Source organism: Somniosus microcephalus, chromosome 4 (assembly GCF_052327205.1).
Source record: "Somniosus microcephalus isolate GS21.2 chromosome 4, FLI_Smic_1.0, whole genome shotgun sequence".
NCBI lineage: Eukaryota > Metazoa > Chordata > Chondrichthyes > Squaliformes > Somniosidae > Somniosus > Somniosus microcephalus.
The window spans coordinates 227,953,026-227,971,887 of NC_140990.1; the positions used below are offsets into that span (position 1 = coordinate 227,953,026).

Genomic DNA, 18,862 nt, shown 5'->3' on the forward strand with positions numbered 1-18,862 from the left:
GCGTGTAGCGCATCGAAGATGCGGCGGCGCCAGGTTGCAGGGACGACTGGCCTGGGTTGGCCGAGTGAGACGTCACAAGTGACTGCCGTGGCTTCGGGCCCATGCGTGACCTTGGCTAGGCGTAGCCCTGGCAGGCTGGTAGCCACCGAGAGGAGGTCTGGGTCCATGAGCTGGGCCGCTGCTAGTTGCGCGTAGTCGACCACGAGGTGATTCACGCAGATGGCAGGACGGGAAAGGCAGTCGGCGACAACGTTGTCTCTACCGGAGACGTGCTGGATGTCCGTAGTAAACTCGGACATGGCCGCGAGCTGGCGTTGCTGCCTAGCGGACCAGGGTTCGGTGTGCTTGGCCATCGCGTATGAGCGGCTTGTGGTCCACGTACGCGGTGAAGGGGCGGCCCTCCAGGAGGAACCTGAAATGGCGGACCGACAGGTGGAGCGCGAGAAGCTCGCGGTCGAAAGTAGAGCATTTGACCTCCGGGGGGGCGCAGTTGGCGGCTGTAGAAGGCAAGTGGCTGCCACGCGCCATTGACCCACTGCTCGAACACGGCTCCGACCGCGTGGTCGGAGGCGTTGGTGGGGAGCGCGACCCGGGCATCGGCCCTCGGGTGCACGAGCAGGGTGGCGTCGGCGAGCGCGTTTTTTGGTGGCGTCGAAGGCGGCTGACGTGTCAGTGGTCCAGGCTATGGCCATCTTGCCGGATTTACCTCGGAGGGAGTCGTATAGGGGCTTCATGAGGGCTGCAGCTCTGGGGATGAACCTGTTGTAGAAGTTTACCATCCCGAGGAACTCCTGGAGGCCCTTGATGGTTTTGGGGCGGGGGAATTGCTGGACGGCCTGCACCTTGTTGGGCAGGGGGACGGCCCCAGCAGGGGTGATGTGGTGACCGAGAAAATCGATCTCGGTTAGGCCGAATTGGCACTTCGCCGGGCTGAGGATGAGCCCGTGTTGGGCTAGGCGCCCGAACAGGATGCAAATGTGTTCGAGGTGTTCCTGTTGGGAGGAGCTGGCCACGAGAATGTTGTCTAGATAGATGAATAGGAAGTTCAGGTCCCGGAGGACTGAGTCCATAAGACTCTGGAAAGCCTGGGCTGCATTCTTGAGGCCGAAGGGCATCCTCAGGAACTTGAACAGGCTGAATGGGGTGAAGACGGCCGTTTTGGGGATGTCCGCGGGGTGTACGGGGACTTGGTGGTAACCGCGCACCAGGTCGACCTTGGAAAAGATGGTTCGTCCGGCCAGTCAGGCCGAGAAGTCCTGGATGTGCGGCACCGGGTATCGGTCGGGGGTGGTGGCGTCGTTGAGGCGGCGGTAGTCCCCTCAAGGGCGCCAGCCTCCGCCGGGCTTGGGGGCGATGAGGAGGGGCGAGGCCCAAGGGCTGCTGGAGCGGCGGATGATGCCGAGTTGTTCCATGGTGGTGAACTCGGCCCGCGCGATTTCCAGCTTGGCCGGGTTGAGTCTGCGGGCGTGGGCAGAAACCGGGGGGCTGGTGGTGGGGATATAGTGCTCCACACCGTGTTTGGTGGCTTTGGCCGAAAAGGTCGGGTTAGTGAGGGTGGGAAACTCGGCTAGAAGTGCCGAGTAGTCGTCCATGGCTCTGGCGAGGCAGTAGGTCGTCTGGCCGGCCGAACGGGCCGGGGTGAATGCGCCAGGAATGGGGGCCATAGTGTTGATGTCGACGAGGTGGTGCCTCGGAATGTCGACAAGGAGGCCGTGGGCGCGTAGGAAGTCGGCGCCGATGAGTGGGCAGAGGGCCCTGGCCGTGAGGAACTCCCAGCGGTAGCGGCGGCCTGCGAGGTCGAGCGTGACCATGCGGGTGCCATATGTGCGGATGTCAGAGCCATTGGCTGTGGCCAGCATGATACCCCGTGCGCCGCGTTGGATTTCGAAGGCGGAGGCGGGGGTGATGCTTTGCTGGGCCCCTGTATCGCACAGAAATCGGCGGTTGGTGCTGTCGTCAGTGACGTACAGTAGAGGCCCCTTTTGCCCCGCGGCCATCATGGGGGCCGGTGCGGGGGGGGGTTTGAAAGTGCACGGTGGCGTGCAGCATTGGGCCCTAGTGCCAAAACAGGTGTGGTAGTAGCAGTGACCCGGAGTGGTAGGGCGGTCGGGCCTAGCGGGCCGGGAAGACTGCGTGGTCGTTGCCGTGAGGTCGGGCGCGACGTCGCGGGCGGACTGCGCAGAGAGCAGCCGGTCGGCCTTTTCGGCTATCTCATTCAGGTCCGTGGAGCCAGATTCCACAATGAGCGGGCGGATGCTGGCGGGGAGCTGCCGAATGAAAAGCGTGCGAAAGAGGGCGCCGGTGTTTTTGTCGTCCGAGAGGGACAGCATGTGGGAAAGCAGATCCGACGGTGAAGCATCACCAAGGCCGGGGAGGTCGAGGAGTTGGCAGTTGCGATGGTAAGAGGACGTTTGAAATTTTTTAAGGAGCGCAGCCTTCAGATGTTCGTACTTGCCTTCCACTGGTGGCTCCTGCAGCGCTGCCCAAACCTTGGGGACTGTGGCGTAGGTGAGAGAGGCGATGAGGTAGTCGTACTTCGTGGCATCGACTGTAATGTTTTTCAGCCGGAATCTGGACTCGGCTTGAACAAACCAGGCTTCGGCCAGGTTCGCCCAAAAGTCCGGTAGTTTAACCATGACTGCGTTTGTATCCGCCATGCTAGCTTAGGATTCGTCCTGAGCGTCGGGGTCACCAGTGTTGAGATACCGCGGCAAACGTGGGAGTCGAGATGAGAGTTAGTGAAACACAACTGCTTTATTCAACCTCATGGCAAAGAGGAACTGGAAAAGCCCGCGCAACCACTTAAATACTCCCCAGACAGGAAGTGCTCCCGGCAGCCTGTCCCTGTGGGAAACAAGTTGCTGGAGGAAAGGGCCCCCGGCTGGGGGCGTCTGCTTAAACTGTCCGTGCCGCCGTGAGCGGATTATGTCCAGTGGTGGCGTGTCGCCACAATCCTATGTTTCATGGGGTTTCCATACCATTTTGACATAATCCAGCCCCCTTCCACTGGAATGATACCTGCATGTTTGCTTTTGGAATGGAAGGCAATTGTAATTATAGTGGTAAAATAGGAAGGCATGAAATATGAGAAGGAGGATTCCTAATGCAGGGAAGGGGGGAGTAAAGATTACCCATGGTAGAAATAGGGATTGTACATTTAGGAAGTGGACAGATAGTTTAAGTGATCTCCAGAGGGTGACAAAATCATACAAGTTGAAATTGAGCTTGTTGGGGGGAAACTACAGCTTATATTAATTCAAGTTGTTGTTGCTGTTTGTTTGCAAAGCCAAAGTTCAGAAAATGGACTGCATGTGAAGACATACTATTAATAGCTAATAAATATAATTTGTAAAACAATTATTAGAATTCTATATAAAATATATTTGTATGTGCAGAGCTATTTAGAATCACAGAATCAATAGAAAACTTTAAAGCCTGCACTGGTGTGAAATCAGCCACAATGATCATTTTCTGCCATTGAGCTGGAGGCCAAAAAATAAGACAAGAAATCCTAAACAAGGTTCAGACAAGTGTTGCTGCTGAATATTCATTCATGCAATACAGGATCATGTTCTACAGTACTGTCACAATACTCACATTGGGTCCACGTGGTCCAGTTTCACCAGATGGGCCTGGGAAGCCTTGAGAACCCTAAGATTTAATTAAAAATATAGATTTTAGTGTGAAAATAACAACTTGCATTTACAGAATATAAGTTATCATATATGATTCACCATTTCGCTTATGCCAAATGGTTTGTTGGAACATATATGCCACGTTTAGTAATTAGGTGATGTTTATAGACAAAGCACCAATGTGTTAACAAGACAGGTAAACTATCCACGCCTCTAGCCAAGATGTTCCAGTACGGCTACAACACTGGCATCTACCCGACAATGTGGAAAACTGCCCAGGTATGTCCTGTCCATGAAAAGCAGGACAAATCCAATCTGGTCAATTACTGTCCCATCAGTCTACTCTCAATCATTAGCAAAGTGCTATCAAGCGGCACTTACTCACCAATAACCTGCTCATCGATGCTCAGTCTAACGACCACTCCTTTACATTCAATGGCAATACCATCAACGAATCCCCCAACATCAACATCCTGGTGGGTCGCCATTGACCAGAAATTTAACTGGACCAGCCACATAAATATTGTGGCAACAAGAGCAGGTCAGAGGCTAGGTATTCTGTGGAGAATGTCTCACCTCCTGACTCCACAATGCCTTTCCACCATCTACAAAGCACAAGTCAGGAGTGTGATTGAATACTCTCCACTTGCTTGGATGAGTGCAGCTCCAACAACACTCAAGAAGCTTGACACCATCCAGGACAAAGCAGCCCACTTGATTGGCACCCAATCCACCACCTTAAACATTCACTTCCTCCACCACCGGCAGACCATGACTGCAGTGTGTACCATCTACAAGATGCACTGCAGCAAATTGCCAAGGCCTTTTCGACAGTACCTCTCAAATCCACGACCTCTACCACCTAGAAGAACAAGGTGCATAGGAACACCATCACCTCCAAGTTCCCCTCCAATTTACACACCATCCTGACTTGGAAATATATCGCTGTTCCTTCATCGTCACTGGGTCAAAATCCTAGATCTCCCTCCCTATCAGCACTATGGGATTACCTTCACCACACGAACTACAGTGGTTCAAGAAGGCAACTCACCACCAGCTTCTCAGGGGCAATTAAGGATGGGCAATAAATGCAGCCCTCGCCAGTGATGCCCACATCCCAGGAATTAATTTAAAAAAACTGATTTTGCTGCTCCGAATTTCAAATATACAAAATTCAATGTAAAAGTACAATATTAAAGTATAAAAGTGTAATTGTTTTCCAAGCGTACAAATTGGGACTGGCTCAGACTGCATGATGTAAATTAACTATAGTGCAGAGCAACAAGATAAAAGTATGCTTACTCCAATTGCTGTGAAGTTTCTAATGAGTCAAACTTGGGCACTTAACCTAGTTCCTAAGTTGTGTGAGCTTACAGTGCAAAAGAGCTCTTAACTTCTTTACCATTACTTTAGAAGCCATGAGAATGACTAGTGTGGTAAATGGAAATATTATTTCAGTGCAGTATCAGTGCTTTCTGAAGTTCAGGATATTATTGGGCGAAGTGAAGCTTCATCCTCCATCTAACCCATGCTGCAGCTGACCTGGAAGTTATTGATTTTAACAATGGCTCGAAGGAATGTTAAATACTGACAATTCTCAGTTTGCCACCAAGAATCACATTGCCTTCAGGAGAGGAAAGGAAAATAAGGAAGACATTTGGGGAGAAGCAAAGATGCTGATCCCTACTTTTCACTGTCAGAAATTTCAGCCGGAATTTTCGCAAGGGAGACGGGTAGGGACGGGGAGCCTCCGAGGCGGGCAGGAAACCCCTGCCGATTTTAACAGCTGGGCCTGATTTGCATGCGAGGCTTCGGTTTCTCACCCGTAGCCAGCCAGATTGAGAGGCCTTCAACAAGATTATGTTAACCCATTGATACTGGCCCAAGAATTGTTGTCAAAAATAACGGCGCGGTTAATAGCGCTCACCATTATTTATGGGCAAATGCCACAGCAACTTCAGGCAAGGGTAGATGCGCGATTAAAAGCGGAAATTGAAAAGTTGCTGTTGGAGATGTGCCACTCTGCCATTAGCTTCGCGAAAAAAGCATCTCGCTGTCTGGTTCCCCATTCAAATGCATTGAGTGGCGTAGAATTCCTGTATTTGCACGGCAGATACAAAGTAAACGCGCCACACAAAGTTAAGTCATGTCATTTCAAATCAAAGGGCTGGATTTTGCCAATGGGGAGTTTTTGGAGGCTGGACTCCCGCTTGTCGGGTTTTAGTCCCGCCTCCATCAACTTCTGGCCAACCCACACTATTTTCCCTTGATTGACCTTGTTAAGCCCGCCCAGTGGGCTTAGCAGGCCAATTACGGGAAAGCCGGTTACAGAGAACGTCAACGTATGACGTTTCATCTGTCAAAAATTTTTGACAGATGAATTGCCATCGTTTGACAGCCCTATGAAGCTGTCAAACACTGACCTTCTCTGTAGTTTGATGAGTTCTTTAATTCAAGACTCATCAAACCTCTTTCTTTTGCAGAAATTAGATGGTTGCTGCATTGGAGAATGCAACGGCCATCTGTCTTCTCTGCCGTGGAGGTGGGAGACTCTCCGCATACCCAACTCTTGAAGACTGCAGGAAGAAGCAAAGGTAAGTAAACTTTTACTAACACTTTCTACTTACCTTGTTGAGATCGACAGAAATCAACAGGCTGAGACTTTTCTTTAAGCAAAGGCAAAACGTGTCTTACTTTAATCATTCTCCACGAGGTCTGAAGGCTCAGCCCCGTGCAGGGGCTATGACGTCATCACGCAACCGACGTCATGACATCATCACGCTACCGATGCTCTTAAAGGGACCCTGCACCGATAACCCAACCCAGAACGTACATATCACAACATTGCTATACATAGTGAATTGTGTTTAGGTACATCTAACAGCATTGGTTATACATTGTGTTATTGTCCCTATGTGGTCTCCGCCACATACTTCCTCCCAGAATTCACGGCCGGAACGGCTCCGCAATTCCGGGGCGGGGACCGGGGGCTTCGTCGGAGGGACCTCGGGCACTCGGTGGTGGACTGAGGGTGTGGAAACCGGAGGTCGGCCCCGCCTCGGGGGCTGTGCCAACTCAACGGGTCGATCCAGATCCAGGTGGGCCGGTTTAAGACGGTCCACGGAAATGCAGTCCGGCTTACCGCCAACATCCACTACGAAGGTCTTGTCCCTGGTTTCCAGGACGTGGAATGGCCCATCGTAGGGTGGCTGAAGAGGTCCCCGGTGGGCGTCGTGGCGGACGAAAAAACGTACTCCACCTCACGAAGGTCAAGCGGAACGTGGGACTGCGGGAGGCCGTGCTGCGACGTGGGTGCCGGCGCGATAACCTTGGCGTTGTCCAGAAGGTCGGACCGCTGATGGGCTGCGGACCAAGGTTCCATTGCGTTGGGGACGAAGTCCCCGGGAACCCGCAGCGGCTGTCCGTAGGCGAGCTCGGCGGATGAGGACTGGAGGTCCTCCTTGGGAGCGGTCCTGAGTCCCAGCACGACCCACGGGAGTCTGTCAATCCAGCTGTCGTCCCAGAGGCTGGCCTGGAGCACGGCCTTCATGGAGCGATGAAACCATTCGCACAGCCTGTTAGCCTGAGGGTGGTATGCTGTGGTGTGGTGGAGTCTCAACCCGAGGCCTCGGGCGACAGCGTTCCAGAGCTCTGATGTGAACTGGGGCCCCCGGTCGGAGGAAATGTCAGATGGGGCACCGAACCGGGCGACGCAAGTGCTGATGAACGCCCGAGCCACATCGGCGGCCGTCGTTGAAGACAGCGGGATGGCTTCCGGCCATTGGGTGGTTCTGTCGACCATTGTGAGGAGGTGGGTAAGCCCACGGGAGGACGGCAGGGGCCCCACCAGGTCCACGTTAACGTGGTCGAACCGCCTCACGGGCACCGCGAAAGGCGCCAACGGGGCCTTTGTATGGCGATGCACTTTCGAGCGTTGGCATACCATACAGGTGCTGGCCCAGTCGCGAATGTTTTTCCCGAGCCCGTGCCAGACGAACTTAGCCGCCATCAGCTTCTGTGATGGCTTCCTGCCCGGGTGGGAAAGATTATGGACGGCGTCAAAAACTTGCCGTCTCCACTCTTCGGGCATGACGGGACGTGGCTGCCCAACGGAGACGTCGCACAGGAGTGTGGTGCTGGCAGCGTCGAACGCGACGTCTGCTAGTTGAAGGCCCGTGACCGCCGTCCTGTAGGCCTGGACGTCCGGGTCGGAGGCCTGGTCGGCCGCCATGCAGGTGTAGTCGATGCCGAGGTGGACGGCGCTGGCGACGGCTCGGGAGAGATAGTCGGCGACGGGATTGTCTTTCCCAGCCACATGCTGGATGTCCGTTGTAAACTCTGAGATGAAGGCCAACTGGCGTTGCTGACGGGCTGACCACGGCTCGAAGGCTTTGGCCATGGCGAAGGTCAACGGGTTGTGGTCCACGAACGCCGTGAACGGGCGGGCCTCCAGCAGGAAACGGAAGTGTCGGACGGCGAGGTAGAGGCCGAGAGGCTCGCGATCAAAGGTGCTGTACTTCCGCTCGTTGGGGCGGAGCTGCCGGCTGAAGGCGGCGAGCGGCTGCCAGGCGCCATTAACCCACTGTTCATGGACACGCTGACCGCATAGTCCGAGGCGTCGGTGGTGAGAGCGATCGGCGCATCAGGTAACGGATGCACCAGCATGGTCACGTTAGCCAGGGCCCTTTCCGTGTCCGTGAAAGAAGTGGCCATCTCATCGGACCAGTTAATGGTGAGTTTGTCGGGCTTGCCTTTGAGGGCCTTGTAAAGGGGCTGCATAAGTTGGGCTGCTCGGGGGACGAAACGATGGTAAAAGCTCACCATGCCCAAAAACTTCTGCAGGGCCTTCATGGTGAGGGGTCGCGGGAAGTCCATCACGGCCTCCACTTTCGATGGCAGTGGCACCGCCCCGTCCTTCGTGATGCGGTGCCTGAGAAAGTCGATTGAGGACAGCCCGAACTGGCACTTGGCCGGGTTGACGATTAGGCCGTGTTGGCTGAGTCATTCGAAGAGAGTCCGGAGGTGGGACACATGCTCCGTCCTGGAGGCGTTGGCGATGAGTTTGTCGAGTATGTCGTCCAGGTATACGAACAGGAATGTCAGGTCCCGTAACACGGTGTCCATAAAGCATTGAAAAGCCTGTGCAGCGTTTTTGAGGCCGAATGGCATGCGGAGAAATTCGAATAGCCCGAACGGGGTGATCACCGCGGTTTTCGGGACATCCTGCGGCTGGACAGGGACCTGGTGGTAACCCCGGATGAGGTCCACTTTCGAGAATACCACTTTCCCGGCCAGGCGGGCGGAAAAGTCCTGGATGTGTGGAATCGGATAGCGGTCGGGGGTCGTTGCGTCGTTGAGGCGCCGGTAATCTCCGCACGGGCGCCACCCGCCGCCTGGTTTCGGGGCGATTTGGAGGGGCGAAGCCCACGGACTGTTTGACTGGCGGATGATGCCGAGACGCTCCATGGTGTCGAACTCGACTTTGGCGATGGCGAGCTTCCCCGGGTCGAGGCGCCGAGCGCGGGCATAGGCGGGCGGACCAGTGGTCGAGATGTGGTGTTCTACCCCGTGTTTGGTGGCGGCGGATGAGAACATGGGCTTTGTGAGGTCTGGGAACTGGGCGAGGAGGTGGGAAAACTCGTCGGAGGCCGAGAGTGCACTGGACAACTGCGTCGTGCTGGACCACTGAGGGAACATGGGAGCGAGCTGAAGGTTTCAGCGTTGATGAGACATTGGTTCTTGATGTCCACCAAAAGGCCATTGTCGCAGAGGAAGTCAGCGCCGAGAAGAGGGGTGGACACTTTTGCTGTGACAAAGTCCCAGGTGAACCGCTGCCCGCCAAAACAAAGCGCCACGTTCCGTTTCCCGAAGGTGCGGATGGAACTGCCGTTGGTGGCTTCGAGGACGGGGCCGTGGTTCCCCCCTTGAATGTCTATGGTTGACGCGGGCAGGACGCTCACCTGGGTGCCCGTGTCGCAAAGGAAACGACATCCGGGGTTGGTATCTGTAATAAACAACAAACCACCTGAACGGCCGACAGCCATAGCAGCCGACGAGTGGTCTTTAGTTTGTTTCGACGTGGGAAAACTGCACGGGGGCCGGCTCTTCCTGGCTTTGGGGCCGAACTGCGCATGGTAGAAGCAGAGGCTTGAGGGTTGCCACCGTTGGGCTGTATCAGTGGGGGCAGGGCTCCGCGTGGCCGCGCAGTACTGTTGCCCGGCAGAGAAAAATTTGTCGGCCTCCTTGGCCAGGTCGCAGAAATCGGTAGTGGAAGAGTTGGTTAAAGCCGACCGTACATGACCTGGCAGCTGTTGAAGGAACAGTTCCTTGAAGAGGAAGCACGGCGTGTGTTCCCAGGAGGGCCAGCATGTGGGCCATCAGCTCCGAGGGCTTGGAGCCACCAAGCCCGGGTAGAGAGAGAAGCCAGTGTGCGCATTCGGCTTCGGTGAGTCCGAAAGTTTGTAAGAGGTGCGCGTTCAGCGTTTCGTATTTGTTGAGCTCCGGGGGGTTTTCGAGCAGGTTCACGACGCTGGCCGCGGTGGAGCTGCCGAGAGCAGAGACGACGTAGTAGTACCTCGTGTCATCCGCAGTGATGTCCCGGAGTGCAAATTGAGCCTCGGCCTGGGCGAACCAAGCGGCAGCCTGTTGTTCCCAAAACTCGGGTAATTTGATGGAAACGGCGTTCGTCGCCATTTCAGATGAGGTCTTTGGAATCGTCCAAAAGAGCAGCGGGGTCACCAATGTTGGGATCGACCGAAATCAACAGGCTGAGACTTTTCTTTAAGCAAAGGCAAAACGTGTCTTACTTTAATCACTCTCCATGAGGTCTGAAGGCTCAGCCCAGTGCAGGGGCTATGACGTCATCATGCAACCGACGTCATGACGTCATCACGCTACCGATGCTCTTAAAGGGACCCTGCACCGATAACCCAACCCAGAACATACATATCACAACATTGCTATACATAGTGAACTGTGTTTAGGTACATATAACAGCATTGGTTATACATTGTGTTATTGTCCCTATGTGGTCTCCGCCACAACCTCACATAATCACCTCTCCACACTTGCACCCATCCCTTACCTTCACAGCACACTTTTGCACCCCTCCAACCCCTATAGACCCACTGCTTGCCTCGGTGACCCTGGCGGGGTACGGAGCCTTCGGGAAGCCCGCACTGGTGTTGGCCAAATGGGGATAATCCTCTTATCTGCCTGTTAACTACCTTTTAACAGGCAGATAAGTGGCACTAATCCCCTTCCCGTCTCCAAGGAGACGGGACCCGGCGCGGGTCGGCTACCCACCTCCTGGCAAGATGGCACGGAGGCGGGTTGGGGGCAGGTTGGGCACCCGCCCCCAGTTTCTGCCATTTTCCCAGCAGTCCCGCCTCCAAACCCGCCTCCCCAGGGCTGGCAAGATCGCACCCAAAGTGTCCCTTTAACGATGTGATAAGTGTTCATTGCTGCCAGTCAAACTCTCTGGCACTGAAAATTAACTATTACAAGTGTGGAGTCTCATTCCTTCAGGTTTTAATTAATATTGGAGATTTTTTTTAAAAATTTAAATTAAACATTTTTTAAACTTTTCTTTCGGTCTCTTTTTTTCTCCCTCTCTTAATTTCTCTTTCTGTACCTGATTTGACATTGAATTCACCCACTCTAAGGACTGGATTTTCCAAGTGGAGGCGGGTTGGTGGCGGCACTGTTAGTCGGCGGGTTCCGGTCCCGCTCCCGGCTCCAGCCGGTCTGCTGAAACAATTTTCGTTAAGCCCGTCGTGTGCGTTACCCGGCCTGATCACCAGGGGCGGGTCTGCTGAGCTGCTCCGATGATGCGTTTACAGCAGGTGTATTTAAAGGGGGCCGTGACCCCATTAGCTCTTACTTTGTTTTTGATGTTCTGAGTGCTGGTGCTCTCCACGATGTCTGTAGGGAGACCAAAGGCTGCTCCCCGCTTCAATGATGACACCCTCCATGTTCTTGTGGAGGGAATCAGAGGGTGCAGGGAGGTACTATTCCCGGGGGATGGAAGAAGGAAACCTCCTCAGCAGACAAAGACAGCCTGGCTGCAAATAGTTGAGGAGGCAACTACAAGGTGTCTGTTCAGTCGCACCTGGTTCCAATGTAGGAAGAGGTTCAATGATCTCCTGCGTTCTGGAAAAGTGAGTATAAAAGCACATTTACCTCAATTCTGCTGTGTCTGTCATCACATCCCCATCACTCTGCATTGCCAGCCCTACTCCTACACATCCGAACTCACCCCAACATCCCTTGTACCATCACCCACCCCTCTCTCCCTATGTACAGAATCACCTCCCCATCTTGCTATGCACCCCTCACACCCACCCTCAATGTTATGCAATGACAACAACTAACAACTCAAAAGGAGCAAACTTGGTAATAGGAACCCACTCCATCATAGTCTCCCTCTAAACATCTATCCTATCCATTCTTTACACTCATTCCATCACTCTCACTGGAACTCCACTTCTTTCCCTCATTGCAGGAAAAGAGAGCCCACAGTAACAGGGAGAGGGAGAGAACAGGAGGAGGACCACTATCATTCTCACAGCTCACCCACGCTGAGGAGGCCGCTCTCGACATTCCGGGAACAGTTGAAGAGCTCGAAGTGGAGGACAGAGAAAGAGGTTTAGTAGAACAACCTGGTGACAGAATAATTCTCCAGCCATCTTATTTGGCATTCATGAGTGACTCATATGGGATCTGATGTCAATAGAAATTGAATGCTCATCATGTGCACAATGGGATGTGTCTGCAATCTACATATCACATGTCTAACTCATGTCTTTACTTTCCCACAGGACCATCAAGAGCCCCCCTCCCCGCCCCCCACTGTCCAGGAGGAAGAGCAGGGGGACTCCTCAGAAGATGCTGCATCCTCTGAGGGAGCAGCGTCAGCAGAAATGAGCACACCCTGCACCAGCGCAGAGACGCATACCTCAGTGGGTCATATGCGAGATAAAGTAGTGTTGTCTCCTGGTATATCACAACTCATGAGTGAGCAAGAGCAGATGGTGGAGACAGGGACAGTAGTGGAGAGTCCTCGTCAGAGACTGTAGGATGCTTCTAGCTCTGCTCAGCTGCATGTAGATACTGAGCCTCGGGGGCCAACCAGAAAGAGAGCGGTGCTGGAGTTTCAGGGGTGAAGAATAAGCCATATAACCGATTTAGAAAAATACACTATCCTATTGAAGAATTCTGGCTATTGAGATAAGACAGTTGTTGACCCTGAATAAATAACTTTATTGAAACAGAAGGTGCATGGCTCCGACAGGCTGATTTTTGGGAACAAAAACAATGGTTCACCCTGGATAAGGTGTTTTAATTTAAACTTCATAAAGATGGCACACAAGATAAGGATCATCTGCCCTCGTAAAGATGACATAAAATAAGGGACACCTGCCCTTCACACCGTTTTATATGGTTAACCCAGAACACCTGGAGAAAGACAGGATTCTGGAATATTACAAGCTGACGTAGCAGTAAAGAATTGCAGAGGCCGGCAGAAAGATGAATAGGGATAATTAACTTACATCAACAGAAAACCTTAAAGGAAGTACAACTGGAAAAGGGTATAAATATTGAAGTTTCAAATGGGATAGCAGACTTGCTTTAAGCGGGCAAAGCAATTCTCGGCTACAGAGGTGGCTCTGTGGTCTTCAACTCTTTGTACCTCGGTGATCAAAGGTATTTGATATTGATGGATATCCTGCATAGAAAACTTTAAGAACTGTAATACTATAGCAAAGTTAAGATTTAAATGTAAGATTCTCTGTTAAAAAGATCGTATTTTTCTCTTTTTAGAACTGTTAATGTTGCAATTGACTGATTCACCAACTATAAATTGCATATCGGTTCTTTTAATAAATCTCAAAATATTTTTAGAATTGTCTCACATAAGTCTTCTGTATCAATAACTCGCAAACTCAATCTCTGTACATTCTTTGGTGAAGAGTTACATAATTCTGAAGGAGTTCTCCGGACCCTCATAATATCCGGGACATTACAGTCCAGCTAAACTTTTTGGCCCAGAAATTCGGGTCGGAGGCTTCCCACGGGTGCAAGCCCCCGACCTGCACTTACCTAGTGCGCTGGCCCTTGTGCTGTGGGCTCACGTGAGATTCCGATCCTGGGCCTCCGCCAACTGCCGGCGCGCAGTGCTTGCATATCCAAGGGGCACAGTTAGTTCGAAGCGTCCCCTGGGATCACGTGGGCCAAGGAGAGCCAATGGTAGCAGGGAATGCTTCATTCATAAATTTGACAGGAAGAGCTGTCAAACCTATAAATACTATAAGCCCCAAAACACCACTAAATCTTCAAATAATTTTTTTTTTTAAATCACATTTTTAAAATAACTATAAATTACATGAAATAACTATTTTAAACAATAATTTAAGATTTTGAAAAAATTAATTACATTTTCTAACGGGGCTAAAAATAAACTTACCTTTCTTTAAAGTATTTAAAAATAATAAACCTGTGGAAAAAATGTTTTAATTTTAATTAATTCACCACTTACCTTGTTAAAAGCAGGCCTTGCGCTTGCTTTTTAAAAGTGTAACTGCTGGAGACTTACCTTCCCGGAGAAACCTGCAAAAAAAACGTAAGTTCGATGCGCGCGCGCTGCCTCTCTGGCGCACGCGTTCGACCGGCCAACCCCTTCTTTCAAGGGAACGGAAGTTCCGGTTTCCCACGCATGCGCAGTGCATGCATGAAACTAGCACTTTTGTTAGGCCTACGCGTGAGTACCCAGCGCTTAATCACGCGTGGGGACCCGAATTTCTGGGCCATTAAAAGCACTATCTGGAGGATGGTAACATTCTTGGGTTGTTCCTTTCCTTTAGCGAGAGATAGCCCGGACCTTTAGACCCAATTAACCACCTTTAAGATTCAGCTACCTCAAACTTTAGTTGAAAGTGAAAGTTTGAGAAACACGCCTGATCCGCTGTAGCCCCAAAGGAGCTAGGGCTAGTAAATAACCCTTCACAGGAACAAGTGGGTTTGCAACCACGATGACAGCGAGCAACGCCATGGCGCATGCAATGGCAAATGTAGGTACTGCCATTGATGGCAACCTCCATGGAGGACATAAATCTCCAGACTCAGAACAACATGGTAACACTTCTAAATAAATGGTCAGTTATGGAGGATAGATGGGCATCTATCGCGGAGAGGAACCGTTACGAGGAATGTAAGTACGGACATGGATCCTCATGGCCCCACTGATGTGCAGCAAGGTGCTCTCCAGCTATTTGCTAGCAGAGGAGTGTGGGTGACCCATGAGAGGGATGATGGTGGGAGGGGACATGCAAGTTGGGGCTCCTCTCCAAGTGCTCAAACTGCCATCCCTTTATCAACCCCTCGGTCAGAGCCCCAGATGCCTCCCCGAACAGTGATGGCTGAGTCTGCCCCTGTACAGCCGCAGGAGGAGCAGATTTTGGCGGGGCCTTCACAGGCTCCAAAACCCAGAGGATGACTGCCAAAGGCGTCTAAGCAGGCATAGCAGGGAAGGGAGCAGTCTAAATCTGCTGAAGCCACAGGGGTAGCACAAGTAGAAGCACGTGTAAGAGAAAGCTGCCACATAAATAGTCACAAGGGTACTCACTTGGGTGTTCTGCTACAAATCAATGTTAAGGTTCTGTTTTTTATTCTGTTGTAATAAATTAATGTTCTGTGAATGTTTGAATTCATTGCCATATGTGTGGTCACAATTTGAAGTGGCACAGTGAAGGGTGAGGGCACCTTTTATGTCCAGCAATGTTGGTGGCAGTGCAAGGAATGCACAGATCATTGTAGAGATGCTCTATGGTGTTGAAGTATGGTCATGGCAACCTTCATGTGCATGTGGCAGCCCCATGTCTGTGCTGCATAAATGTAGGTGAATCTGGCATTGATCAGGCCATCCCTGGCATCACGGGCAGCAATGTGCTCACATGCTGGTTGTAATGGGTCAGCCGCCTCCTCCAGGTATTCCTCATCTGGGACCTCGTTCTGCTCCTCCTCTGAACAGGCTGTGTGCCTTGTTCCTCATCCGGTGCTAATCCTCGCTGCAATGCAATGTTGTGCATGGCACAGCAGACAACGATGATTCTCGAGACCCTGGCTGGAGTGTACTATAGGGCTCTACTAGATCTGTCCAGGTATCTGAAGTGCTTTTGGAGCAACCCTATTGTTCACTCTTTGAGACTTCTGGTGGAAATGTGGCTTTGATTGTAACGCTGCTCAGACTTGTTTGATGGCCTCCTAAATGATGTCATTAGGCACATCTTCAGGAGATAGCCCTTGTCTCTAAGGAGCCAGCCAGAAAGTTTGGTTGGTGGAGTGAAGAGATGAGACACAGTGGACTGGCGCAGGATATAAGAGTCATGGCAGCTTCCAGGGAACTTGGCGCACACATGCATGATGCTCTTCCTGTGGTTACACACCAGCTGCACGTTAAGGGAGTGGAAGCCCTTGTGGTTCACAAATACTGCTGGGTTCTGATGGGGTGCCCTGATGCCCACATGTGTGCACTCAATGATGTCCTGCAACCGTGAGAAGCCAGCCAGATTGACAAAGCCTAGCGCTCGCATGGTAACACTTGCCCCATCAGTGGAAAAGTGGATGTAATTGGCGGACTTGGCAAAGAGGGCATTGGTGACCTGCGTGATGCATATGTGGGCAACCGACTGGGAGATGCCACTAATGTCTGCTGCTGATCCCTGGAAGGACCCTGACGCAAAGGAGTAGAGAGTGGCGGTGACTTTGACAGCCACTGGTAAGGAGTATCCACTCGTTCCTCTGGGCTGCAGGTCTTGATCGAGCATTGAGCAAATGTCTGCGACTACCTCTCGCGAAAGTCTCAGCCTTCTTTGGCACTGCTGCTCAGTCATGTTAAGGAAGCTCATCCTCGGCCTGTAAACCCTGTGTTGGGGATATCTCCTGCAGCACGGTGCAGCCCTGCACTGATGCCCTCTGCCCTGCACTGCATCGGGTGGTTGAGGAGAAGGTTGGCGGTCCTGTTGTTGGTGCTGCCGGTGTGCCTGGTTCTGCCCGTGCTGCAGCTGATCCTCTTCAGATTCTGAGGACCAGGATGAGAGAGTATAAAGCATTCCCATTCTGCTGTTATATATGGCAGTTGAGGATGAAATGTTATTCCAAGGAGGTGATAGTGCATATAGAGTTAACACCACACACTTACAGCCTCAAGACAGATCAAATGTGTCTTCCAAATCCTGAAATCAGCAACCTCTGACATTTGAAAGTGAACAGATGTGAGAGTTCTGCTTTTATACTGCAGCGTTTGCAACCATCTTCAGCCAGAAGTGCCGAGTGGATGATCCATATCGGCCTCCTCCTGAGGTCCCCAACATCACAGAATCCAGTCTTGAGCCAATTCGATTCACTCCCCATGATATCAAGAAATGGCTGAGCGCACTGAATACAGCAAAGGCTATGGGCCCCGACAACATTACGGCTATCGTGCTGAAGACTTGTGCTCCAGAAGTAGCCGCAGCTCTAGCCAAGCTGTTCCAGTACAGCTACAACACTGGCATCTATCCGACAATGTGGAAAACTGCCCAGGTATGTCCTGTCCACAAAAAGCAGGACAAATCCAACCCGGCCAATTACCGCCCCAACAGTCTACTCGCAATCGTCAGTAAAGTGATGGAAGGTGTCATCAACATTGCTATCAAGAGGCACTTTCTCACCAATAACCTGCTCACTGATGCCCAGTTTGGGTTCCGCCAAGACCACTCAGCTCCAGACGTCATTACAGCCTTGGTCCAAACGTGGACAAAAGAGCTCAATTCCAGTGGTGAGGTGGGAGTGACTGCCCTTGACGTCAAGGCAGCATTTGACCGAGTGTAGCATCAAGGAGCCCTAGTAAAGCTGAAATCAATGGGAATCAGGGGGAAAACGCTCCACTGGCTGGAGTCATACCTAGCACAAAGGAAGATGGTTGTGGTGGTTGAAGATCAATCAGCACAGCCCCAAGACATCGCTGCAGGAGTTCCTCAGGGGAGTGTCCTAGGCCCAACCATCTTCAGCTGCTTCATCAATGACCTTCCCTCCAACATAAGGTCAGAAATGGGGATGTTCGCTGATGACTGCACAGTGTTCAGCACCATTCACAACTCCTCAGATAATGAAGTAGTCCATGCCCGCATGCAACAAGACCTGGACTACGTTCAGGCTTGGGCTGATAAGTGGCAGGTAACATTTGCGCAACAGAAGTGCCAGGCAATGACTATCTCCAACAAGCGAGAGTCTAACCACCACCTCTTGACATTCAACGGTATTAACATCGCCGAATCCCCCACCATCAACATCTTGGGGGTCACCATTGACAATAAACTTAACTGGACCAGCCACATAAATACTGTGGCAACAAGAGCAGTTCAGAGGCTAGGTATTCTGCGGCGAGTGTATCACCTCCTGACTCCCCAAAGACTTTCCACCATCTACAAGGCACAAGTAACAAGTGTGATGGAATACTCTCCACTTGCCTGGATGAGTGCAGCTCCAGCAACACTCAAGAAGCTCGACACCATCCAGGACAAAGCAGCCCGCTTGATTGGCACCCCATCCACCACCTTAAACATTCATTCCCTCCAGCACAAGTGTACTGTGGCTGCAGTGTGTACCATCTACAAGATGCACTGCAGCAACTCACCAAGGCTTCTTCGCCAGCACCTCCCAAACCCGCAAACTCTTCCACCTAGAAGGACAAGGGCAGCAGGTGCATGGGAACACCACCACCTCCAAGTTCCCCTCCAAGTCACACACCATCCTGACTTAGAAGTATATCGCCGATCCTTCATCGTCGCATGTGTCAAAATCCTGGAACTCCCTACCTAACAGCACTGTGGGAGTACCTTCACCACACGGACTGCAGCGGTTCAAGAAGACAGCTCGTCACCACCTTCTCAAGGGCAGTTAGGGATGGGCAATAAATGCTGGCCTTGCTAGCGATGCCCACATCCCGGAACGAATAAAAAAAACAGTAATTGCATATCGTTGAAACAAGATTTGCTCCCTAATTTTTTATCATTGCCATACCTCGCTTTGAATAATTGTTGTTTTTATTCATTTCACTATGTAAAAGCTGGACATTTATTTTACAAAAACATTCCTTGCCAGTTTAGTTTGAGTGTTATAATGATTATCATTATTTACAGTGGAAGTGATGTCATGAATTCAAATCAATATTCACACCTCAAGGGCAA

General features: G+C 51.7%; 1 protein-coding gene across 1 annotated transcript in view; it reads right to left on the bottom strand.

Moving 5' to 3' along the window:
* LOC147120252 (uncharacterized) overlaps positions 1-18,862 on the bottom strand; it is a 168,065-nt gene that overhangs the window by 118,221 nt on the left and 30,982 nt on the right. Inside the window, exon 7 of the mRNA XM_085985897.1 lies at positions 3,598-3,651. Coding sequence (XP_085842023.1) covers positions 3,598-3,651 — 54 coding nt within the window. The remainder of the gene's footprint in view (positions 1-3,597; positions 3,652-18,862) is intronic.